Source organism: Ixodes scapularis, unplaced genomic scaffold (assembly GCF_016920785.2).
Source record: "Ixodes scapularis isolate PalLabHiFi unplaced genomic scaffold, ASM1692078v2 PGA_scaffold4__175_contigs__length_147842914, whole genome shotgun sequence".
Classification (NCBI taxonomy): Eukaryota; Metazoa; Arthropoda; class Arachnida; order Ixodida; family Ixodidae; genus Ixodes; species Ixodes scapularis.
Window position 1 is genome coordinate 134814854 of NW_024609879.1, and position 27652 is coordinate 134842505.

At 41.5% G+C, this 27652-nt stretch overlaps 1 protein-coding gene across 1 annotated transcript in view; it reads left to right on the plus strand.

Annotated features, from left to right (window-relative positions):
• LOC115311462 (zinc metalloproteinase/disintegrin-like) overlaps nt 1-26633 on the plus strand; it is a 49746-nt gene extending 23113 nt beyond the window's left edge. Inside the window, exons 10-14 of the mRNA XM_029970128.2 lie at nt 4394-4502; nt 5612-5779; nt 18904-19045; nt 19127-19258; nt 26559-26633. Of these exons, the coding sequence (XP_029825988.2) occupies nt 4394-4502; nt 5612-5779; nt 18904-19045; nt 19127-19258; nt 26559-26633 (626 nt within the window). The remainder of the gene's footprint in view (nt 1-4393; nt 4503-5611; nt 5780-18903; nt 19046-19126; nt 19259-26558) is intronic.
• The last annotated feature ends 1019 nt before the right edge of the window (nt 26634-27652 follow it).

Genomic DNA, 27652 nt, shown 5'->3' on the forward strand with positions numbered 1-27652 from the left:
ACAGCCCCACAAAACAAGTAAAGAGGGACCGACCCAACACCCCAAAAAGTGACCCCGCAAAAGAAATATTATACAGATAGGAAGGTCGTGTACCTTTCTCCAAGGTCATTGAGGACTGCTGATACAGTTGCCAAAGCTTGAGATTCGCAGTCTCTCTTATCAGCCACCTAATTGAATCCCTTTCTCTTCTAAGTACCTCAGTGTGCGTCCATTCTGAGAGACAATGTTTGCATCCTTTCACGTGTTTAGCGAGTTCAGAATTTGGCAAACAGGCCTGAGGCACTCATAGATGAGTCAAGCTTTTGTCTTGAGTTGGCCAAGCATAAGGCTCAACTTGCTGAAAAAAATTCAGATGCACACAACCAACGACGCTTTGGGGAGTTCCCCAGAAAAAAAGTACATCAATCCGGACCAGTTCAAGCACATATTCCTTTTGGACTCGAATTGGTCTTCAAAAAAGAGAGTTTTCAGTTCCTACAAGAATTCAGCCGCACAGCATTTCAAGAACGTACAACAGGTGTGTGACACTGTTTGGACGATATTTAGAGGCAATGAGTTCAAAAGTTCCTTTGAGTTTGGCGTTTTGTGGGGGTTGAAATCTCAACACTTTAAGAATGTATGCGAGGCACAAAGGAATGCAGTGCAAAGTAGATGGCTTGTGTAAAGATTTCTGATCCCAATCAAGCACAACAAGAGCTCGGCTCGGCGAGATAAATGCGGAGTTGTAAACCTGACCTAAAATTTCCTGTCCGATAATCTCGAGACTGTGGTTGCTGGTGGGCCTAATTGTTGCCCTAATTTCAAGCCTCTTAGGCTGGATATACTGTCTTCGGTACAGATTATTTACAGTAAAACTAGGGATGAGAGCAAAAAAATGTATATGTCAGACTCAGGCAGTTACGCTTTTTTCAAGATTAGTTGATATGTCTTTTGCGTTTGATATGATGAACCTTCAAAACATAAGGCGGGGGAAACTTGAAATGAAACAAGAATTTGTTGAAAAGGAATACGACTGGGGAGTTTTATGTTTTGTCACGTGGTTCTTTTGAGGAGAAAGTTCAGAACTCCCTGAGTGTTTCGTTTAAGCCTTGCGAAGATAATATTTGGTGGCTTAGAAAGAATGCCGTTGATGTCCTAAGGGAATGTGAGCTTGAAACAACTGCAAAGAAGGTCACTAACACAAAGGCGGCAGTTTCTGCCGTTAAAGTCTTGGTGAAAGATCATAAGCATCAAGCTCCCCTCCGCATTGTCATAAATAAGAATGGGATGTGGCAACGAGTATTCTAGGACTTTTTCCAATTATGTCTAAAAGTTCTTCCCCTTCGTAATATGTTGTCAATGAGAAACTCGAATGATTTGGTTACTCTAATAGACCCCTTCATTTGAAACCATGCAAGCTTGCTTACTTAGACATCAATGACCTGTATTATACGTGGGATATTGTTGTAACACTTGATAGGGAGCGTCAGTTTATATAATATAGGTAAGTTAAGTTCCAGGCTTCTTCGGGTACAGATGTCGACAGTTTCATGAGTCTGCTTGAATTGCACCTAAAATCAACGGCGGTGGAGGTTGAGGGAAATCTGTTCACACAAAAACAGGGTGTTTGTATTGGTTTCTCTTTGGCACCAATTCTAGCGGATATCTATTTATGTGTTTTAAATAGCGACGACCAGGCGAGAATTGAGTCTATGGTGCCGAACAGTGTAATTGTTAAGACGTATGTAGAGGGTATGTTCATTTGTGTGTTCAAAGGCCCGGATATGAATGATTGGATTTTTTTTATCAAAGCGCAAGCATCATATCTCCTTTTCACTTCGGAGATTTGTGTAACAGGGTGTTTCCAGCCTCTAGATTTGAAGTATTTTCAATCTCAAGCGTTATGCTACGGTTACGGCAAGGATGCGCCTAAGCCGGTTTGACATTACAGTAGTTGCCACCCCAAGGCGGTAAAATAGGGAGTGGTACAGTCACTCGCCAGAACGCCTTAGGCAGATCGTGTTGTCATAATGTACAGGAGAGTGCGACTCTTACTTTGACTAGGTTTGTCAATTCTAGGTATTTTTTGAAAGTTCTGGCCAGTGAAATGCGAAATGTTCTGTTTAGCTTAGGGCAAAGTGTTGTAAAGCGGAAAAAGGTTCATAATTGGACCTGTTTACTTTTTTTTCACACGTTCCCGCACAAATTGAATGCAACGAAGGAAAAGCATGGAGTTCAAACAGTATTAAAACATCAGGTTGAGTAGGTTTACGCCTTTTCGAGATGTCACCATGTGTGTAAAAAGAAATATAGAGATCCGGCAACTACCTGTGAGGAATCAGTAGTGTACAATATTCCTTTGACTTGTGGTTTTTCTTACGTTGACCAGACTGACCGTAGTCTAAGCGACATGATTCTGGAATATAATAATGCAGTCATGAATTGTTCACCAAATTCTGAACTTGCTAAATACGTGAAAGAAGGTAACAATCGTTTTCTGAAAGAGAGGCACACTAGGGTACTTAGAAGGGAAAGGGATCCGTTTAAGAGGCTGATAAGGGAAACTGCGGACCACAGGCGTTGGCAATTATATAAGCATGCCCTCAGCGGCCTTAAACAAAGAGACATGGGCCTTCCTATCTGCATCATTATTTTCCAGGGTCACTTCTTTAGGCTGTTGGGTCGGTTCCACTTCTCTTGTTTGTGGTGCTGATGAAAGTCGTTTTGGAAGCGGGGACGAGTTCCTACTTGCATGATGTAACCTTTTTTTTTGGTTCGGTTGTGTCACCCTTTTGGGGCAACGGGTCGCACCACTTTTCTTATTTGTGGGGTTTATTTTTATTTCAAATACCCTCAAGGTAATACAATGGAGAGGGGAGTGGACATTAAAATAATATTTACAATGTGCACATGTTAGTTAGAACCCTCTTAAACAAAGCAATATCAGTAGTATTAGCTATTGAGGCGGGAAGGTGGTCCCAATCCAATAATGTTTGGGGAATAAAGGAATATTGAAACAACAAAGCTTTAAAATTTGACAAATGTCATTTTGACGGTTGACGGTTGTCATTTTAAAGGCAGGGGTGAGTTGCATCTACATAAGAGGTTGCTCCTGTGAATGAATTTGCAGCTGCGTTTTGATATGTCGTTGTGTTTGTCCCTCCCTTTTCCCCTGTCTTGATTTTTATGTCTCTCCAGGGCTCGTGCGGAAAATTTTAATAGGCAAGTGTTAAAAAACGGACTCGGTATTTCTTGCCGAGATAATATGACACTCTGGAACACAGGACATTTAAATTTCAAAAACTAAATTTAATAGGGAAGTTAGAAATAATAAGGTCGGCCCAGAAACTGCCTCAAATAGTTCGTATTTTAGTGATGCCGGAAGATCCTAACACTGTTGATGTTTCTGTTTATAAACTGCCTAAACATTCCACGAGGTGACACCACCTCTAGGGCAGTTTCTATTCTTTAGAAACTCATGATTGCTAGTAAAGTCTGACACCTAAAACATCGCAAACGTCTAAGAGCACACATTTCAATATATATTTATTCAATGTGCTTAAACGGTTGTCCTCCATGCTGAACACTATTTTGGAATGGCAAAAGCTTTTGAATATCTAAAATCCGACATATCGCTGCCATACAAAACATCAGTTCTTTTAACAGTTGCTCCTAGTGTTTGTAGTTTGCTTTCTCATAAATAATGTCTGCCTAAAAGCAAAATGAAGGTCCAAAGGGGATGTTACGTTCCTGCTAACTTCCGGTGAAGTGTGCTTTCATCGGGTAGAAGTATTTGTGACGTAAAAGCGGCCAATAATGTTGCGTTGTACTGCAACAGTAATTTCACAAAAGGTTGTACTGGTTGAGGCTCCCATTTTTTTCCGCAACGTTCATGGGCAATACGCTTTACGAAAGACAATGAGGAAAGCTAAAGCAAGGGTCGCCAACCTTATGCAGCGGCGGGCCGAGTCGTCACAAAGCCAACACTAAGAGGGTCGGACAGGTCGCGAAGTGATTATTGGGGGGGGGGGGGGGGGGGGGATGCGAAGAAAAGGCAAGCTGGAAGTGAAGACCTCTTTGCCGAAGTGAGGGAATGCCGAACAAAGCCAATTGGAAGTGCTCCTTGTTCCTGTCTGCCGCCATAATGTAAGAACGGACGTTTGGTCCTTGAGTCTGTGTGAGGTAGCGGCGAGGGTGATTTTCTGCTGCCGTGCCGGGGGCCTCATGAAGCTGCCGCACGGGTCGTGGGTTGCCGACCCTTGGGCTATAGTGTCAAAATGTTAGGCTTGTAGTTATGCATTTTTTGTTGTTGTTCTAAATTGTAGCAAGTTCTTTTAAAGCGTTCTGAAAATGCGACTGTTAAACCATACAATATTCCACTAACATTTTTTTTCTGTTTTTTTTTCGATAAAAGGTTACGCCTATGCTGGTGGCGCTTGCCGAGACACCAAGGTGGGCATGGTGGAAGACAAGGCCAACATGTTCACTGGTACACACACATTCACTCACGAGGTCGGACACTTGTAAGTTGACAGCACTACACATCATTGATTTCACCGAATATCAGCAGACATCGAAACAAATAATAGTCGTAAAAGTGCGTGAAAATTTTAAGATACATGATTCAACGCAATGTAAAGCTGTCAAATAAGCAAACTAGCTTGATTTATACAAAAAATACGCTTGACATAATAAAATGTATGTTGATGTTACACGATGACAAAACTTACGTGCATGTTTTATGCATTTAAAAAGAAAGATTTTCAATAATTCGATTATTTGACAAAACAAAAACTGTTTCTGCGAAACCTGATTATTTTAATATTGCAATGCAAGATAAATGTTACCTTTTGTGTTGTTCATGATCAGCCCTAGTTTCCTTTTTCTCATAATCAGTGTTCCTCATATCTTGTAGATTGTTATACTCTTCTTGGTGGCTAAGACTTAAGACCAAAATATTTTTGTTTAAAAATATTTCTGAATTGTTGTGGTTGCTGCAGTTTATAAACCATAGTACCCTTCAATATCAATACGTCCCGAAGATTCCTTGTTTCCGAAGATGTAATATCTTGATCACTGACGTTTCACTTAAAACATGCAAATTTGCTGCACCAATATTGCAGTTTAGTTAGGAGTATTAAAAATCTGATAATAGACTAACTTAAATATATTCCTGTACGGTACAATGTCACTGCACCCTAAAACCCATAAAGCTCAGCGACGTATGTTGGAAGGCCATTGATATTTGGAAGGTCACTGCCTAACAAAGACGTTTTTCTGAACGGCGCTCGTTGCGCTCTACGAACGCCTGGCTTTAAAGCAATATCACCGTCGTACTTTACTAATAAATATTTTTCACAAATATAAAACAGAAACTGCTGACAATGAACTGAGTCTATATACGCAGTATATATACATTTGTTTTGAATTCGGCTAAAATGAAAAAAAACCAAAACTGTGTTTCTGTTTTTTACTTTTGACCAAGCAGAATATACATTTAAGGTGATTTATATGTGAGTTTAATGCTACATTTATGGGTTTATTACTTGATTCATACATTGAACAACTGTATGCGGTGCATAACCGTTACAACAGAAACTACACTAAAGCTGAAGGTATTATTTTTTATCAGACTTGGGATGTCCCACGACGGTCAAGCTGCACCAAATCATATAACGAACAGTCCCGGAGCCACGAAGTGCAAACCTAGTGACGGTTACATTATGGCTCCTGTACATGATGCTCTTAGTTACCATATGTTTTCGGTATGCAGCGCAGAACAGCTCCTCGCTTTTCAAAGGTAAGTATAAAACCTTTATACCTGAACTGTTCCAGCCATAAGAGAATGGAACAGTTTAGATAGACACTTTTTAGTTGTACAAATGTTGAATTGTTTAGTGATGAAGTTGAAAAACAACTACTTTGTCAATTTTTAATTTATATGTTTTTACAGTTACACGAACTACACGATATTTTTGCTTTTCTGTTTTTATTGATATTTACCTCTTGATGTATATTTCCTTTGTCCCAATACCTGCAGAAATCCCAATAGGTATGGCAGTAGTTTGAAATAAAGAAAGAAAGAAAGAAAGAAATACCTAAATAACTCAAAAAGAAAGCACAACATCAGTTTATAATAATTATAACAATGCTCTATCTTTTTCTCGCTTGTTTTCTTCTGTTTTATTTTCCATAATGCCAGCAAAGAACTGTGAAGCCTTTTCTGTGGTGAACTGCCAGCTCGTGTTTACATGTACACCTTAAAATGTTCAAAGACACGTGAAATTACATGAATACACGTATTTAATATTTTTTTCATTACAGAACACATACAGCGCCTCGAAGGCATTATCGTAGGAGGGGCAGGAAATAACACACACACAAAATTACAAAATAGACTCTTGTCCGCACGATTAGTTATACAGCCGAAAAAAATAAAATACACTATTGTCCAATGTGCTCACCACTTCCGCTGACAGCAAATTCCACTCTCTCATTGCTAAAAAAAATAGAATTACAGATTTTGGTCGTTTTATGAAGAAAAATATACAGAAACCTTTCTAGAGTTTTCAATCCTTGCTGAAACGTACGTTGGCCCCAAAAGACACTCATTCTTATTATATCGCTAAAATGAATGCGATGACCAAAATTCAGTCTTAATGTTTGCCTTCAATTGTTTAAAAGTTCTCAACCAATCACCGCTTTGACCTCCGTCAAACTAGCCTATGAATTGCAGTTTTTGCTAACAAATAAGCTGCTTGATTTTTAAGTTTTTCTAATCTATCGATCAGATACTGCTGGCAGGGATCCCATATAAAAATATCATAATCAAGTATGGACCGCACTTGTAAAACGCAAAGGGTTTCCTCCACGTCACAGCACTCGTCTTTGAAATGTCTACGGATAAAGAATAACATTTACTGGCCTTATTGATTGCATAATCTATCTGTTTATTTCGAGTGATCGGTGAAAATAAACGCATTTATATTTAGAGATATTACTTATTTTCTGGTATTTGAAAGTATAAGTTGTAGGAAATTTAGAAACGTTTCTTGCAAAATTGACGAGGTTATATTTAGGCTTATTTTAAGTTGGTTACACCAGCATGCTACTTTAGGTAGATCGCTTTGTGTTTTCCTTACCTCTCTTGCTGAAATTAATTCCGTGTATATAACAATATCGTCAGCAAATTTTTTTATCATTGACTGAATATTTTCTATAATATCATTGACATAAATTAAAAACAGCAACGGTCCACGAACGCTGCGCCTAGGGACCCCTGAGATCACATAGACGGCTGAGGATTGATTTCCATTTACCATACTGTTCACGGCACCTGAAATAATTTCTAATGCAATTCTGAACCTTCCTGTTAATGTTTATAGAGACTAATTCAGTCTGTAGTAGGTTATGTCGTACCGTGTCGAATGTTTTGCTAAAATATAAAAAGACCGTGTCTACTTCCGTATTCTTGTCGATTTCTGTTGGTAGATGACGTTGGAACTCTTCTAACTGTGTGTTACATGAATAAACACTCTTCGAGCCAGGCTGGGGTGGATTAAAAAAATTAGTTAACAAGATATCTGAACATTTGTCTTTATAAAGTGTGCTATAAATCTTGGAGTGTATTTGAATTTGAAGTCTTTATTTCTTTCGGATCAACCGAAAGAGGAACAGAGACTAAAGGCAGACAATGCCTGACGAAGGTCTCTGTCCCCTTTGCAGTTCGTACATACGGTACACAGTATACTATACACTTATGCGGCTGTAGAACAATCAGCAATTCAAATAATGTCATGGCTTTATAATACATCATCAAGAGAAAATCGCAACCAGTTATATAGATTATGAAAGAAACTTTTTCACAAGTTCAGAGATAAAAACCATCAATTTGTACATGTATAAAAATGGCTATAGAACAGTGTCACTGCCCACCAGGAGTGTCCTCACCTCTTTTTTAAATTTAGAAAAGGAGTTATTAAAGCCCACGAAGGTCCCAATTAAATTTAATAATTTGGACACCTGATAATCTTTAGTTTGCTTTCCGTAATTTGTTCGAATCTGTGGAGGTCGTCTTAAAGAGTGCCGAAAGGTGTATCTGTGCACTACATCACTTGTAGTTTTATCATAAAGTTCCTCAGTTTTGATATGTTGCATTAACTTGAAATCATAAACTTAGTTAGCCTTGGTATACTGTGTTTTTTAAAAATGGCTCAGTTGGAAGGTTTTGCATATTTTCCGTGTAACTTTCAAATAACAGCAAAATTTTCTTCTGTAATTTAAGAATCTTACTGTAGTTTGTGAGCGTGGTGGTACCCCCCCCCCCCCCCCCCCATACTAAAATACAGTAGCATCACTTTGAGTAAAAAAGAGAGTAATAAATTTGTTTTTTTAACCATGTAGGGATCAGGTTTCTTCTTTTATAGAAACATCCAACTGCCTGAGAAAGCTCAGCAGTCAACTTATTTACATGTGCATTCCAGCTAAGCTCCTGGTTAAACCAAACGCCTAAAAGGTTTTGTTTGGGGACTTGCTCTATAATTGTGTTTTCGAAATATTGAGTAATAGGAGTATTATCATGTTTGTTTATTGGAGCAAAAATTATATACTTGGTTTACTTAGAATTTAGTTGCAGTTTATTTTTATGGAGCCACACTGCTAAATTCAGCGAGATAGCTATTTGCCATTGACTCTAGGGATCCTTTGAAGGCAGAGGCGAAAAATGCGTTGGTATCATCTGCGTATATAATCAGTACTGGAGATCTAGGGGAATAGCAGTAATGACATCTATATAAAGAAAAAACAACAAGGGGCCTAGGATAGAACCTTGGGGGACACCATATTTTACTTCTAACGTGGTTGAGACAGAGTTGTTAACTTTGACGAATTGGAGGCGATATGTTAGATAATGTTTTATTAAAGCCAAAGCTACTCCTCGTATTCCGAACAGTTTAAGTTTACTTAGCATAATTTGGGGTGTTGAATCGTGTCGAAAGCTTTTTTAATCTCTAAAAGAGCTCCCAGTGTGTATAATTTATTTTCCATGTTATATATTATTTTATCTTTCGTCTCAACAAGTGCCTGCTCTGATGATTTGCCCTTTTGGAAACCATACTGTGATTTGTTTATGACATCATGCTTTATAAACAAACTGATATATAATCGCCTTTGTATAACTCCCTCAAATATTTTCGAAAATATTGGCAAGACTAATATAGGTCTATAATTTTGTACATACGGTTTCCCTCTTTTAAAGACAGGGGTATGTTTAGCAATTTTTAGGAGGTCTGGGAATATACCCGATTCTGGAGTACAATTTATGATATGGGATAAGGTGTTACTTATAATTAAGAAACACATTTAATGGGAGCGGGTTTTATTTCGTCTACGCCAGGGGCTACATTATTTTTATCTTATTTGTAATACCTTCTATTTCTTGTGGGGTGGTTGGTGATAACATTATCGAATGTGCTATAGAATGCGTGGTCATCATGCCGCCGCGTAAGGGCTCATTGTCGGATTCTAAAGGTGCACCAACATTTACGAAATACTCGTTCATCGAATTACATAGTTCTATACCGCTCATATGATTCCCATCAATAATCACGTGATTTATATCCTGGGAATGACTATGCTTATTTGTTAAGGTGTTTACGGCTTCCCATATCTTTTGGGGTCACTCCGAACGAGATAAAACAGGTGCTTGTAGTATTCTTGCTTGGCATATTTTAAATCAGAGGTTAGTTTGTTTCTATATTTCTTGAATGCAGCAAGAAGTTCTTGGTCTCTACACTTAAGAAAGTCGTGGTACATTGTATTTTTTCTTTAATGCGTGTGTATAAATCGGGAGTCATCCAAGTTTTACGAAATTTATTTCTCCGCTTGTTAATTTGTCTCAGTGGGAAAGCCCTGTCGTAGCAATGCTGAAATTTTTTTAGAAAACTGGCGTACGCAAGATTCGGGTTTTCTTCTAAATATTCACTGTTACAGTCCGTGACAGAAATGTTGTCGCGAAACCTTCTCAACGATTCTTCATCTATTCTCGTGTAACTGAAAGTTTCATTATAAGTGTCACCCATCTTTCTATGAAGAGCCGAGAGACAAAAAAATAGGTAAGTGTCGCTGAGATCATGTTTGAAAACACCTGATGAGACCTCATTAAAGTTTAGATTTGTTATACAAACATCGATAGAGCTACACCGTTCAGAAGTCACTCTGGTAGGCAGTGCCACCGTATTTATACCCCCACAAGCAGCCAAGACATATTTTATTTCAATAGAGTCACTTTCATTTCCAAGTAGATCTATATTTACGTCGCCCATAACAAGAAATGGTTTAGCAGTCGAACCGAGAAAATCAAGAAGGTCTTCAAAAATCGAGAGAAAAACAGACTTACTTCCCGCGGGAGGCCTATATACAACACCAATAATGACGCTTCCAGCATGAACGACGAGACACTCTACGTCTGTGGTGATCATAGAAAACTCATCAAGTACATACCACGATATATCATCATTAAGGTAAATGGCAACACCACCTCCTCTTCTATTTTTTCTTTCCGAGCACGCACATTTGTAACCAACAAAACCAGGAGGTTCTACATCTTAAGGGACCCAAGTCTCCGTACAAAGAAGGACATCAAAATTTAGACATAATGGATTGAAAAACAAATTAAGGTCATCTTGTTTGTTGATTATACTTCTCGTATTAAAATGAATTAAAGAAAAGGCATTTTTGGTATTTTGAAATGTTCGGTTAAATGATGACTCGTCATAGTACACACAGTCTTCCGTAAAAGTGGAAGTCATGAGATAGGAGCAACGCTTATCGGAACTGTTTTGGGACAGACCGATTACGGGACCATTTTTTGAGTATCACTTTGGTTCACGATTCTGATAACAGCCGACGTATCATATATCTTTGCATACACTTTCCCTCCCGCTGTCCAGACAAATTTCCATCTAGTCTCGCGCTTGCGGGCGATTGCCGCTCCAAGTAACTGCTTATTCTGCCTCGTCAGGTGCTCGTTTACATACATAGGAATTTCGGATCCCAGTGCATCAATATCTGAGGTCGTCAATCGCTTTTTTTTTTTTTTTTTGCATTTTTCGAGCAACGCATTTCGCTTGGATCGCTGAACAATACGTACTATGATATTTTTTTCATTTCTCTGAGTGGGAACCCTATGGCAAATGTCAATATCTGTGTTCTCAACAGGTTCACCCATCAGTTCACCGATTTTCTTTACGATGTCGATTGGGTTGCCCATTACAGGGGCTCCTTTGATCTCCAAGTTATCAGATCTTATATACTGTTCTAGCACTTCCACCTTGCTAGTGAGCTGACGGTTCTCAGTTTACAGCTCTCTGTTTTGTAGTGTTAGGTTTTGTATCTCCCTGCGTAGTTCCCTGACTTCGTCTGGTATTTTCTTCAAATCATCAGAAGTGCCACTACAGAAGTTAACACTCTCCTTGAGTCCTCTAAGCTCAGCTTGCATTTCCCTACGAAGCTCGTCTATGGCTTTAGTAAACTCTTTTACGTCTTTACTCATTTCGGATGGCAAAGTGGCTGAAACAGAGTTGGCACTATAATGCCCGCAGAACAAACCTATGCTGTGTTCGGCAGCAGTACACAAAAAGTTTCGGGCAGATGCTGTCAGCGACGTCTGTCGGACTCTCACCTGCACACAGGATGATAAACTGGAAACGATGTCGGCGTGCGCCGCTGCCGAACTGGATGAGTTGGGCCTTCGAAGTTCGCCTTTGTAGGTTGATGTGGCTGCAGACGGCGCTGATGTCAAAGACTTTGATTGGTCCTGATGCGACGCGTGGCTAAGGACAAAATCGCTCCCGCTCGATGACAAAGGCCCGTGCGATGCGTTGCGTGCGTGGGAAACTTGAGGTTTTATCTGCACACGGGATGATAAACTAGAAACGATGTCGGCGTGCACCGCTGCCGAACTGGATGAGTTGGGCCTTCGAAGGTCGCCTTTGTAGGTTAATGTGGCTGCAGACGGCGCTGATGTCAAAGACTTTGATTGGTCTTGATGCGACGCACGGCGAAGGACGAAATCGCTCCCGCTCGATGACAAAGGCCCGCGCGATGCGTTGCGTGCGTGGGAAACTTGAGGTTTTATCTGCGCACAGGATGATAAACTTAGAAACGATGTCGGCGTGCACCGCTGCCGAACTGGATCAATTACGTTAATCAATGACGTTAACTATATAGGCATATAATTTTGTACAAGTTTCTTATCTACGGATCTAAAACAGGAATCGCATTTGCCGTCTTCCAATCTTCTGAAACCAACCCTGTTTCAACTAGAGTTTTCAATATATTAAATAAGTACTATAACACAATACTGGTACAATTACTGAGAATTACTGGTGATATGCCATCAGAGCCAGTAGCCTTTTACTGATCTGGGCCACGTAAAAGTGTAGAGATACCATTAATATCAATATAAATATCAATATTAGCCATTATGCCAGTAGAACATATATTGGGTGACAACACAAACCGTGTGAACCCCTGAGAAAATACAGATTTGAAGTATGAAATAAAGCTTTCTGCTTTCCCCGAATTTTCCTTCAACATTTTCCCATCCACATTAAAAAGTGGGATAGAAACATCATCTTTTCTGCTCGTCTTCGCATATTTCCAGAAAACTTTAGTTTAAGATGACTGTTTAGTTTGGTGAAGAATGACTGCTTTGTTAATTTATCTGCTATTTTTAAATTATTAATTATATATTTTAACTCCTGCAAATCAAGGAAAGAGCTCTCGTCACAACATTTTCTATAAGCCCACCTCGCTCTTCCTACTAGTTTTTGTATTGATATCAAACCATGCAGAGCAAACACAGCTATTGTAGAAACTGTGTCAGATTATGGTACACTCCTGAAACAATAATTTAAATCGAATAAAATTAGTAGAAAATATCCAATTCACAATTGGCTACGGTATTAAAAGCAGACTGTATGCGAGATAATGGTGACAATTAAAACATTATACTGTAATAGAATATTGAAAAACGACGAGGACTACTGGGCACCTAGAAGTCTATACGCACAACTACACTCGTAGTTATAACAGCACAATGTACCTAACAACCTTATGAATAAAAGTTATTATCTCTCATAATCTTCTTGATGAAAGTCATTCAAAACTAAATGATGATAGCGACGAATCGTGACTAAACCAGTTGATGACCAATGATTCGGCCGTAAATAAATTTAATGAGTTTCTTCTGTACATTTCAGTAATTTTGAGGTGATTAAAAGGTAGCGAGTTCCAAATAATTGGACAGAATTTAGTCCCGTGCGTATGAGGCAGCATAAAAGACGCGCCATAGATAATAGTGAAGTAAAAGGACGTGATAATCGAGCGATCACTCTCAACTATTTTAATCGCTGGGCCACCGATCTTAGAAATGTGCGCTGAAAATGAAAGTGTTGTCAATAAAGCTGCCAAGATATTTCACCAGAGATGCGCAATCTATCATATTGCCATCAAGCATATAGGCGGAGAGAAAACGAACCCATTACCTTGATCAAGAACGTAATAAAGTATTTCTGGTTCTAAGGTTAAAGCGTTTCTGCAAACCACTCGGATATCACATAAAAATCAGTTTTCGATAAAGTGCAATCAGAATAGTTGTTACATAAAAAGCTTCATATCGTCAAGGAAAAGAACATTCAAATGGCCGACGCATGAAACAATAGGTTTAAAAGAAAAAACAAATATTTCCCACTCCTGGTTTGTTCAAAACGGTTATAATTGTTTTCTTTCTTTTCGATCGGCACCGCCACGCGTACCGTGGCGGTGCCGATCGAAATCTTTATTTAACCGTATAAACGGTCGGGACATGCAATGCGCAAAATCGCCGGAATAATATGCTCTATAGAAACAAACTAAAAAAACGCTGGTCTCAGGTTTGACCCTTGGGGTAAACCTTAAGTCGATATAAAACACTTCAAAAAGGAGTGGCCAACACGAACAGTGCCCTGAACCATTCACATTCTACTGAACCATCCACAAAGCTTAGGTCACAGGCCGTGAAAGAGAAGTTTGCGGTGGAATAAATAATAATCTACACGGTCAAGGGCACTCGACATGTCATAATATACTGTATCAAGTTGTGTCAAGTTGGTTGTGGTTGTGGGTAGTGAACATTTATTGAAAAAAACAAAAAAAAAATGAAAGCCGCTTACAACTCCCTGTAACGCCGAATTAGAGCGCAGCTCTTGAGGAGGAGGAGGGAAGGGCACTGGGGGGGTTAAACTAACCAGGGGGGGGTCACGTGACCTTGGGGGTCACGTGACCCCCAATGCCGATGATGTCATCACTGACGTCACTGATGACGTCATCAGTGACGATGACGATGCGGGTACCGATGACGTCATTGGTGACGTCACTGATGACTTCACCAGTGATGATGACGATGACAATGCGGATGTCGGTAACGTCATCAGTGATGATGACGATGCGGATGCCGGTGACGTCATCAGTGATGATGACGATGACGATGTGGATGCCGGTGACGTCATCGGTGATGATGACGATGACGATGTGGATGCCGGTGACGTCATCAGTGATGATGACGATGACGATGTGCAGGCCGGTGACGTCATCAGTGATGATGACGATGACGATGTGGATGCCGGTGACGTCATCAGTGATGATGACGATGACGATGTGGATGCCGGTGACGTCATCAGTGATGACGACGATGACGATGTGGATGCCGGTGACGTCATCAGTGATGATGACGATGACGATGCGGATGCCGGTGACGTCATCAGTGATGATGACGATGACGATGTGGATGCCGGTGACGTCATCAGTGATGATGACGATGACGATGTGGATGCCGGTGACGTCATCAGTGATGATGATGACAATGTGGATGCCGGTGACGTCATCAGTGACGATGACGTCATCGGGGGGTCACGCGACATCGGCGGGGGTCACGTGACCTCAAGGAGGGGGTCACGTGACCTCAGGGGAGTCACGTGACCCCCCACGAGGTCACGTGACCCCGGTGGGGGGCTTGCGCGGTGCATTATAGGACATTTCCCATGATGCACCGCGCGGTTACGCCGACGGCGACGCCGACGCCGACGGCGACGCCGCTCAAGCCGGAAACGGGCCCCTAAGAGCTGCGCTCTAAAACACGAATTTGCTCCAACGAGCTCTCCCTTGAAAAAGAACTATGCCTCACATTTTTACTGACATAACTAGAGATCTGGTTATGTATAATCGTTTTGAAAACCTTTGCAAACTCACACATTATCAAAGTGGGACGCTAGTTATAATCTAAGGACGGATCACCGGCTTTGAAGAGGTGTACAACTAAAGATTATTCCGCAAACCAGAAAAAAACTTCATGAGAGATAGGTTAAATGTGTGTTCCAAAAGTAAATTAAATAAACAAAACCATTTCTTAATACTAAAATTGGGTCTACCTTTAGGCCCCGTGGAGAACTCCGGCTTTAGTTATCTAATAGCTTCAAGAACTACTGTGACAAAGCATTGAAGAAGTCTCTGCTTTTGTTAAAGGTCTCGATTGTACTATCAGTTTTTAAACCAGAATAGCAGTTACTAAAGTAACCATAAAAGCGATTGGCCGTGCCAATTTCTGAGGTCGAAAAGCCAGTTGACTCTCGTAAGCAGACGTTTGTTATATTGTCGTGCATGCGGTTTTTAGCATTGCGACTGTACGTTCGAGATTTCTTAGCTAAATGTTTTCAACATTCGGTGAATGTAAACGTTTTTCAATCTTTTATAGCCTTTGCACTAGAGTACGATAAATACTGCATTTAACGTACCAGATGTTCAGTCCAGTTTTCTAAGACATTTTATTATAGTGCGTCTTTATACAAAACAGATCTCAAGAGATCTTTAGATCAATTGAGATCTTAAGATCCCTCGAGAGATCTTGAAATATTTTGAGAACCAGCTAAAATACTGGGATTTACGTGCTTGTCCTTTCAGTATAAAATCCCTCGCCTCATTAGATACAACCAATGACAATGTAGTATTAACACATTCAACGTTTTGTTCCAATAATATGTGAGACCATTTGTTATTTGCAAGGCAATCCTAAAAGCCATAATTGTTTTACTGCAATAGCAAGACGAAGACAACTTACTACTAGCACAAGGCCTACATGACAGGCAAACTGAACTACCAAGGGAACATAACGTACATCAAGACGCACCGATGGTATAAAAACTGTAACAGTAAACCGTCTGGAGTACTTGATAAGCATAAATTGAGGACATTGGCAGCTGTATTTCGGCAGAATCTATACTCAATAAACCGAAAGAAATTAAAAAAAACATGAAACCAGGCCGCTTTTCTCGAAGCAATACTATTTAAACGCGATACCGTTTCAGTCGACTAATCAATATCAGGACTAAAATCACAATATTATGGTAAACTGCATTTAAATGAATCAACAATAATACAGATGTTTGCAATATGGTCAATAAACACGACATAATCAAAAAGTGAAGGTAAAAACTAGTTCCCAATTAAGTAATGAAACCCATCGCTCGCAGGAGTTTCTACCAAAAGGCCGCACTCAGCGTGAGTTTAGAGATCCGCTCTTCGAAACGATTTAGCTGCGGAATCAACAGCTATCAAACCCCCACGTCAAAGGTTTTGCCCTCTGTTCGCATAATCGTGATCTCTCTGGGGAGGGACATAGATTCACGAGAAGTATTAGAATCTTGATATTCTGTAAGACAAACCATTTCTAAATTTCTAAATCAGATGAAAAAAATATTTTTCATCCGTTCGGCAACCTTCGACTTTAGACCAGAAGCATTTTGATAAAAAAATGTTCGGCTGAGGAACTTAAGACTGCTTACGTATGGGAATTTGAAAGTATTACAGCCCCTTTGGTGAAATGTTTTTAGACTTTTAGAGAGCCAGATGGCTGCGACGTGACATGTGCAATGACGCACGTACTAGGCACACCTTTAGTCAGCCAGAACCGTGGAGCCTCCGTGGCGTCAGAGTAATCTTCTCTTACATACACAACGCACCTCCGGATTGGTTACCACTGCTAAATAAATTGGCCATTAAAAACAATTAGAGTGTTACAGATGTTTTTTTTTTTTTGTGGCTGACATATTTTAGCCTCTCTCTTTTGTTCTTCTTGAAAATATGTCGAAGCAGGCAATAAAGAAAAAAAAATCTGCCGTGGCGAGGGGGAAGCATGCTTACCACGCACCGCAAAGGCCCGGGTTTGATTCCCACCCAGACCGAAATGTACCAAAATTTATTTTCAAAGCCTTCAATTTACTTTCTTTACCGGAATCTCTCAGAAATTTGATGTCAAGCCAAGCATATTTGCAGGGGTTTCTACTCTTTGCGCCTTCGGCCATTTTTGGTACCATCACTCGGTTACGTCGCCGACGACGCCGGATTTTTGCGTAATGGGGCATATAATTCTTTCCAATTAAAGACACCTTTGGGTGTATATGCATAATTGCTTATGGTTGCTGTGTCAGGTAGGTATATGCGAGTCCTGTCAAGTTTGCCGTAAAACTGATAAACATGTATCCTATCGTGCATCAGTTTGAAGACTCATAAGAGCATATTTGATATTTCGTGTTCTTCTTAAAATAATCATGTTGTCACCACATTCTGCACTACACAAGTCTCATTTTTAGTTGAGCCTGTTGGTATGATGCTCAGAGCGATTACTTCTATCTAAATAAAATTAAAGGTGAGAATATTTTTGGATAGCGTCAGTAATAGTTAAGCGTAGCGTTCTGATATACAAAATGCATTAGGTGTCGTAGTTCCGTTCTTGTTTTATTTCTTGACAAAAAAAAAGTTAAAAAAACAAAGAAGTACTGTTATACATCATTTATATATATATATATATATATATATATATATATATATATATATATATATATATATATATATATATATATATATATATATATATATAACGGGCATGGTGGCGGGAGGCCGAAGGCGTGGGTATAAAACTGAGAAGAAAAAAACCCTTAGTGAAAAACAGCAACAACGGACGATTTAATCTTCGAGGTTTCGGCCGGTATCCGGCCTTCGTCAGGAAGTCCGGCCGAAACGTCGAAGATTAAATCGTCCGTTGTTGCTGTTTTTCACTAAGGGTTTTTTTCTTCTCAGTTTTATATATATATATATATATATATATATAGTTAAAGTTGATCATGATTCAGATATATTAAAATAAAATAATCCAGATTTGATATGTCCTAAGCAATTGAAGATAGAGTTATGAATAAGTATGTACAAGAACAAAACTTACACTTGTGAAATCGGAAAGTGACGTAAAAAAACGCTAAGGATAAACATGGTGGGGGATATAAACATTTAATCTTTATTAGATACAAAACTCTACCAGGCTTGTCTGTACTCATCAATACAAGCAGCCGTCTGCAGTATTATTAATAAAATTTACCCTCGCAAATGTAGGGGTCCTAGATAGGCAATAAAAAAAGTGCATTTTTACAAAACGACATAAAATAAAATGAAATAATGCGTTTATTTTATAGATAATGTTTTTTTTAAAGAATCAACAACACTGGAATATTTAAGGTTCTACATTTGTGGCCTTAGGAATGTTGAATTCACCTACTAAGACATGTATTATTATAAAAGTATTATGCATAATACTCAACTGCATGATGGATGGGCTGCCTGATTGATGTCATCGTCTACAATTATTTAGATCCCTCCTGAAAAACTATTAATTTCCAGTGTTGTTGTTTTTCGCTGTATTCTTTCTTCACAGCTCTAAATAGAGCTTCTTCCCACTCACAAAACGCATCATATATTGTACAATGACGTCACTGTTCTTTGCATTTGGCGTTCTTTCTTGCGTGTTTGGTTTTGAGATCAGACAAATCTTTCTTCCAGGGACCCGCAGACGACATGTTTTAATAATACTCCGCAGAGGCATAATAAACCTTTAAAGGACGACGAAATTAGAGGCATGGCAGTCTCAGCGCAGAAGTATTGTGAAACACAACACCCTGGAACAAACGTCACCTACCTCCAGGTATCTTTCTAAATTTCTTTACGTTCTGACACCTCAGGGAAATATGACACTCAGTTTTAATAACCGCTGTCATTTCTCTAGTCATATAACGGATCTCAATATGACCTGATGCGCTGTGAGATCATATGCTCATGGCGGGTAGGTCACTTATTGTATACGACCTTTTATGACGCTCCTGACAACACCCTTTGTGACGAGAAAGACAAGTCATTGGTGAGTTTCGTTCAAGCGTGTATTCCTGGAACTTGTACAGAATACCCTGAAAAATGGCTAACACCGTTTTCCCCCAAGTGAAACTGCTGCCGACGCCACGTTCCGATTATGCAAATCAAGCAGTGCCAAAAGTGCAAAGTCATGGCACTTTTCGTGCTTGTGCGTACCATATAGCGCATGCTAAACAAGTCTCAGAACGCACCACGAACTTGCACATTTATTTTCCGCGTCGGTGCTCATATGTTTTCGAGACTTTCACTGCGGCCTGACTTACGATGAGACGAAGAATAGTCCGCGTGGAGTCATTATAGCTTAGAAAGCGAATTCGGTCAAAACGAAGCCAAAATAAATGACTGGAATCGCTTTAGTTAGTGGCACGAAATATGATCACAGCCAAAATATTACGCCAAAATGAAGCCGCGTATACTCCACTACACCCGAATTAAAAATTGACGCGACCAGCGGTTATTTAGTTCTTTAGTGGGTTAGCTTTCAGTCGAGGGCCTTTGGCTCAACATTCTTGTGACAGCACGTCACGGTGGAGCCGCGGTTGATTGCTTGTAACGCATAACGTCCCACTCTTTTGTCGTCACGTCACGGCCGTACGGCAAATGATTAGGTGCTGCCATCCCTCTCGCAGATACTTTCGGTTTTGTTGTAGACACCCAAACCAAACTTTGAGCACTGATGTAATAAATCTGTACTCAATATAGAGAAAAATAATTATAACTTGTAATTCAGGGTGACCGCTTTAGCAGAAAAGAGTCTGAATCCCAAATTAAATAACAGGTGGACACTTACCGCCGAATTCAGAAACCTCACTCAAACTTTACTTACAGCGCGACCGGGACAAGGACAGACAGAGGAGAAACACAGAAACACAGGAAAAGCGCTGAACTAGCAACTGATTCTATTGAAAAGAAAAGACATGTGATGCTGCTGCTGCTCGTGCAGGCATGCCCCTCCGTGGCCCTGGCGCTTCTTCTTCCACCCAATGCGAAACCGGCCAAGTTATCCAAGATCCAAAAAGCCGATCTCGCTCCTCATCAAAGTCACTCTGGGTTGGCTCACACACAAGGATCCGGTTTTTGTTATGTGGTACGTCTCCATCATTTCTCGGGGTAGTTTGTGGTTGTGTCGGAACATCATTGTAGTCTTGTTGAACAGGGGTTGGCATCCGCAATGCCGGCAATGCATCGCGAGATGCGTGTGAGTGGTTCCTTTCTATGAAAAAAACCGCTCACACGCATCTCGCGATGCATTGCCGGGATTGCGGATGCCAACCCCTGTTCAACAAGACTACAGCGATGTTCCGACACAACCACAAACTACCCCGAGAAATGATGGAGACGTACCACATAACAAAAACCGGATCCTTGTGTGTGAGCCAGCCCAGAGTGACTTTGATGAGGAGCGAGATCGGCTTTTTGGATCTCGGATAACTTGGCCGGTTTCGCATTGGGTGGAAGAAGAAGCGCCAGGGCCACGGAGGGGCATGCCTGCACGAGCAGCAGCAGCATCACATGTCTTTTCTTTTCAATAGAATCACTTGCTAGTTCAGCGCTTTTCCTGTGTTTCTGTGTTTCTCCTCTGTCTGTCCTTGTCCCAGTCGCGCTGTAAGTAATTATGAACTCTTACCAACTCGCCCAATTGTCCATTTTACCTCACTCAAACTACACTCAAACTGAAGGGCCCCTCCACTTCCTCGAGGAAGGCGCGAGGGCCGGCGCTGGCCAATCGCAAGGACGGATCCGCCGTCGCGATTGGCCAGCGCCGGCCCTCGCGCCTTCCTCGAGGAAGGGGAGGGGCCCTTCAGTTTGAGTGTAGTTTAAGTGAGGTTTCTGAATTCGGCGGTTAGGATGGCTTATGTATAGGCATGCGGAAGTATTCCTACACGCAACGCAACCTTATAAGCAGCGCGCCCTGCTCCTCCGCGGCAGGACATGACTGAAAGCAAAGCGTAGAACACCTGACACAGGAGCGCACGGCGACCGGAAAAAAGCAATCGAAGTAACAAAAAAAAAAACAAAAAAAAACCGGTTGCATAACGACGGCGCTTTTGCTGCCGTCGGACTTCGTTTTCGCGTCGTCTGCTTTCTTTAGCTGGTCGGCTGCAGCTTTCAACGCTGCTCCCGACTTCATCTATCCATACGCGTGTAACGAAGCGAAGAAACTGAATCGGTGTGTAGGTCCGTGACGTCCCATAAGAAAACACTGCCGCGTTCAGTTTCCACGTTAAATTTAGCGTTAAAGGTAACCTCACATGACGTCAACGGCAATTCAGTTTTCCCGCTAAATTTAGCGGGGAATTGAGTTGGTGTTAGGGTAATGTCAATTTTCTCACTAAATCTAGCGAAGCAACTGAATTTGTTCATAAGTTACATGACATGATAGCCGTTGTCCTGTCGTACTCTTTACCCGTTCTTCGTCCCTGTTTATCTGAGGCTATTTTTCATCATGTTTAACATGAAACCATGTGACGTCATTTTCCAGCTAAATTTAGCGGGGAAACTGAATTCGTGTAGAGGTCACGTGGTGTCAATTTTACGGCTTAATTTAACAGGAAAACTGGGAGGAGGGGAGGGTAAGAAGGAGGAGGAGGGGGAGGACGATGGAGAGGGGTGGAGAAGGCAAGGAGGAGGGGGAGGGGAGGAAAGAAGGGTTTTTCATACCCTCCCGTTCCTCCCCCTATGTACACTTCCCTCCTTCTTCCTACCCTCCCCTCCTCCTCCTGCGTACCCTCCCGTCGCAGCAGATCGCAAAATCAAAATACTCAGGAGCTGCGCTCCAATTTCGCATTAGAGAGATTTGTAAACGTCATTCAATTTTCGGCGTAACCGCGCGTTGCTTTATAAGACTATCTCTTAATGGCGTCACATGTGACGTTACGAGGGTCATGCGGGAGGAGGAGGAAATTTTGTGCGCTAAATATAGCGGGAAAAATTCTTCGCTAGATTTAGCAAAAAAATTTCCCCGCTAAATTTAGCATAAACAATTCTCCGCTGAATGTAGCGGAAAAAATTCGCCGCTATATGTAGCCAAAAAATTTCTCCGCTATATTTAGCGGGAAAATTTCCCCCTAAATTGAGCGGGAAAATGTACTGTTAAATTTGGCGGAAATTTTCACCACAGAATTTATGAAGAAAATATTCCCTGCCACATTAGCCGTAAAATTTCCCCACTAGATTTGGTGAAAAAAAAATTCCCGCTAAATTAAGCGGGAAAATGTTCCCACTAAATTGGTGCCAAAATTTCCCCGCTAAGTTTAAAGGAAAGATATCCCCACTAAATTTTGCGGATAAATTTTTTCCGCTAAAGTAAGCGGGAATTTTATCCATTAATTTTTTGGGAATTGTTTTCTCTGAATTTAGCGAAGAAATTTTCCCCCAAAATTTAGCAGAATAATCTCCCGCTCAGGTTTGCAGAAAATTTCCCCGATAAGCTTAACGGGAAAATTTCCCCACTCATAGTTTAGCAGAAAAATTTCCCTAAACTTAGCAGAAAAAATTCCCCGCTAAATGTAACGGAAAAGCTTTCCCGGTAAATTCAGCGGAAAGACTTCGCCGCTAAATTCAGAGAAAAACATTTCCCATTAAATTTAGCGAAAAAGGTCTTCATTCAATTTAGCAATAATATTTACCATCTAAATTTAGCAGGAAAAGTTACCCCGCTAAATTTGGTGGAAAAAATTGCCGTTGAACTTGGCGGTAAAGTTTTCCCGCTAAAATTGGCAAAAAATTTTGCCCCGCTCAAATTAGAGGAAAGATTTCCCCTGCAAATTTGGCGGACAAATGTCTTCGCTAAATTAAGCGGGAATTTTATCGGCTAAAATTTGTGGGGAATTTTTTACGCTATATTTAGCGGGGAATCTTTTTCTGCTCAATTTAGCGGAAAAGGCTTACCGCTAAGTTTAGCAAAAAAAATTCCGCTTAAATTAGGGAAAATTTCCCTGCTAAGTTGAACAGGAAAATTTCCCCACTTAGTTTAGCAGAAAAAATCCTCCCTAGAATTAGCGGAAAAAATTTCCCATTAAATTTAGCAGAAAGCTTTATCCACTAAACTTCACGGAAAACATTCGCCGGTAAATTTAGCGGAAAGACTTCTCAAAAAAATTTAGGAAAAACGTTTTCCGCTACATTTAGTGAAAAAAGGTCCCGACTAAATTTAGCGCAAAACTTTTCGCGCTAAGTCTAGCGGGAAAATTTCCCGGCTAAGTTTGGTGGAAAAACTTTCCCCTAAATTTAATGGTAAAATTTTCCCGCTAAAGTTGGCGGAACAGTTTCCCCGCTAAATTTATAGCAATGATCTCCCCGCTAAATTTGGCGGACACATTTTCTGCTTAATTAAGCAGCAATTTTATCCGCTAAATTTAGCGCGGAATTTTTTATGCTAAAATTAGCGGGGAATCTTTTTCTGCTGAATTTAGCGGGGAAATTTTTCCGCCAAATTTTGCACCAAAGATTTCAGCTAAATATGGCGGAAATTTTCTCTGCTAAGCTTGGGGGAAATATTTTTGCACTTCATTTGGCAGTAAAACTCCCCCTAAACTTAATGGAAAAATTTCCCGCTTATTTTAGCGGAAAACGTTATCCACTAAATTTAGCGGAAAAGACTTTCCCGGTAGATTTAGCGGAAAAACGTCCCCGCTAAATTCAGGAAAAATCATTTTCCGCTAAATTTGGTGAAAAATATTTCTCGCTAAATTTAACCAGCAAATTTCCCGCTAAATTCAATGAGAAAATTTCCCCGCTAAAGTTAACGAAAAAATTCATTCTATATTACGAAAAAAATGAAAGCCGTTTACAACTCCCTGTAACGCCGAATTACAGCGCAGCACTTGAGGAGGCGGAGGGAAGGGTACTGGGGGGTGGGGTCAAGCGACCTCGGGGGGGCGGGGTCACGTGACCTTCTGGGAGTCACGTGACCTTGGGGTGTCACGTGACGTCGGGGTCACGTGACCTTGGGATGTCACGTGACGATGCCGATGACCTCATCAGTGACGTCACTAATGACGTCATCAGTGACGATCACGATGCGGATACCGGTGACGTCATCGGTGATGATGATAATGACGATGATGCGGATGCAGGTGACGTCATCAGTGACGTCACTGATAACGCTATCGGAGATGATGACGATGACGATGTGGATGCCGGTGACGTCATCAGTGGCGATTACATCAACGGGGTCACGTGACCTGGGGGACCTGGGTAACAATCGTGACCCTCTTGAGGGTAACCCTAGTAACCTTTGTGAGGGCAACTCTCATGACCCTCGTGAGGGCAACTCTCGTGACCCTTGTGAAGGTAACTCTAGTGACGCTCGTGAGGGTAACACTCATAACTCTCGTGACCCTCGTGAGAGTAACCCTCGCGACCCTCGTGAATGTAACCCTTTTGAGGGTAACGAACCCTTGTAACCCTCGTGAGGGTTACGAAGGTTAGTAACCCTCGTAGCCCTCGTGATCCTCGTGAGGGTAACCCTCGTGAGATTAACCCTCGTAACCCTCGTAACCCTTACGAGGGTTACGGGGGTTACTCGCGGTTACGCCGACGGCGACGGCGATGCCGCTCAAGCCGGGAACGGGCGCCTAAGAGCTGAGCTCTGAAAGTCAAAGCCGCTTACAAGTCCCTGTAATGCCAAATTAGAGCGCAGCTCTTGAGGAGGAGTAGGGAAGGGTAATGAGGGGGGGTCACGTGACTTTGGGGGGGTCCCTGGATCTCGGGGCGGGGGGTGGGGAGTCACGTGACATCGGGGGGTCACGTGGTCTCGGGTGGGGTGACGTGACCTCGGGAGAGGGGATCATGTGACCTCCCCCCTACCCGAGTTCACAGAAGGTACCCGAGGTCCTCCCGAAGGAACCCGAGGTCCTCCCGAGGTCCTCCCGAGGGAACCCGATGGACCCCACCCGAGGTCATCGGAAGGGGGGGGGGGGTCGCGGTTACGCCGACGCCGACGCCGCTCAAGCAGGAAACGGGCGCCTAAGAGCTGCGCTCTAAATTTCCCGCTAAATTTAGCGGAAATATTTATCCGCTAAATCTGGCGGAAAAACTCCCCCTCTGAATTCAGCAGAACATTTCGCCGCTAAACTTAGAAGAAATATTTCCCCGCTAAATTTGGCGGAAAACTTTTTTCGTTAAAATAAGTGGGAAGTTTATCTGCTAAATTTAGCGGGGAATTATTTACGCCAAATTTAGTGGAGAATTTTTTTCCGCTGAATTGAGTGGGGAAATATTTCGGTTATCTGGGATGGGAGCAGAAGAGTTGGAGGGGAGGGGATGAGGAAGAGGAGGGGCATACCCTCGCCTCCGTATCCTCGCCTCCCCCCTCCTCAATTGCTGCGCTCAAATTCGGCATCGCAGGGGATTGTAAACGTCAGATTTTTTTTTATCTACGTTCCATAAAAAGGGAGCTACAATTTGTAATTTTTTAGGGCAAAACCTATTTCTAAAATACACCTTTGACGAAACGTTTAGACTGCTACGTGCAGGCGCCGATTTTTACGGCCGTTTTAGTCCCAGCCTCGGTATTGCAATCACCTTACATATCAGTTAAAACTTCTGGTCTCTTGAAGTTAGAGCGGAGATAATTCTTGGGCTATTTCCGCGCGCACAGACACACACAAGCAAACAATACGTTCATGTAAAGTGTTTTCGCCCAAAATGTGTTATAATTTTACAGGCGGTCGATGTAAAAGAATACTAATATTTTATTTTGGGGAGACTGGCTTGCTCGGGACCCTACACAGTGCAAGGTCTGTGCTGGGGTCTAAATCTTTTATTCGATGTCAAAACACTTGCACTCGTTTGATTTACAAAACCCACAACGTTTTTGTTCATTTTCCTGGTCTGCATTAAGAAAGAGTGCAGTCGAATTCCCACTGACTTGAAGACATTCACAGCAATACCTAAATCCGCATAATTTTTCACGTCAATTCTATATCTTAATATAGGCTGGTAATTGTAACGGCCATTTTAGTTCCAGCCTCGGTATTCCAGTCACTTTCTATATCAGTTAAAACTTCTGATCGCTTCAAGTAAGAGCGTAGATAATTGTTGGGGTATTTTTGCGCGCACAAACACAGACAAACAAACAATACGTTCATGTAAGGTGCTTTCGCGCAAAAGCTGTTATAATTTCACAGGCGGTCGATGTAAAAGAATAGTAATATATTATTTTGGGGATATTTGTTTGCTCGGGGCCCGTGCAAGGTCTGTGGTTTAAATCTTTTTAGTCGATGTCGAAACACTCGACGCTCGTTTGATCTAAAATGCCCAAAACGTTTTTGTTTATTTTCCAGGTCTGTATTAACAAAGACTGCATCCACATTCCCACTGACTTGAAGACATTCACAGCAACACCTAGAACCGCGTAATCCTTCACGCAAATTCTATATATTGATATAGGCTGGTAATTTGCTGGAAATAAAATATAATTTTTTGGTGATTAAACCTTTACGTTGTTATTATGTGGTCTCACGCTCACTTCTGAACACGCATGTATTGGTTCATTCACCATAAAACGCAAGCATGACAAAAATGAAAGTGAATAAAACAAGGGTATCCCTAAACGAAACTTATGAATGTGTTACAACATATAAGAATTTAGCAGTGTCGAGCGCTCCAAAGCATTATATATATACATCAGTGCATAGTCGTAGACTTCGGGGGGGGGGGGGGGGGGGGGGCGGCATTGGGGCTCGTGCCTTCTCTGGTGAGATTCAAGGGAGTGGAAGGAGGGGGAAAGACAGGCCCCCCCCCCCCCCCCCCCTAGGGCCCGGGCCATGATTCTTACCGAGATACTGTTTACGCCCTTTGTAACGAGCTTCCAGTAGTGACATGTAAACAAAATAACGCCCATGTTGCCTTTATTGCCAAAATACATGTGAAATGGAATCCCGGCGTGCTTTCGTTAGTTAGCTTCAATCTCCAGTTCTGGCATAAAGGTAACGCGCAGCACCCCCCCCCCCCCCCCCCCCCCCCCCCCCGGAGGACGTCTCAGCCCGCCCTCCCGTCCTCCCCGGGAAAATGGAAAGTCTACGCCGCAGTATCAGTGTTCTAGAACTCATTTGAGTGTGCGGCCAGATAGCCCACACCGAAAAGGGTGAGGACCATTGTAATATGTAGAGGGGTGGAAGCGGGGGGGGGGGGGGGTTCAAAGGACTTGAAAGAATCCTCGTGCTCAATGCTTTTTGTAACCTCACTGTTTAGCTAGTGACATCTTAAGATTCGGTTTGTAAATTACTACTTTGGGCCCTAACATGACATGATAAAATAATTAAATGACACCTTCCCGCTTTAGGGCTGGCGTTTTTAATGCAACAACAGAGCAAGTGCACCTTCGTTTCCGTTGCTCAATTCCCTTAGGAATTAAGCAAGTTCAATATGTATCTGA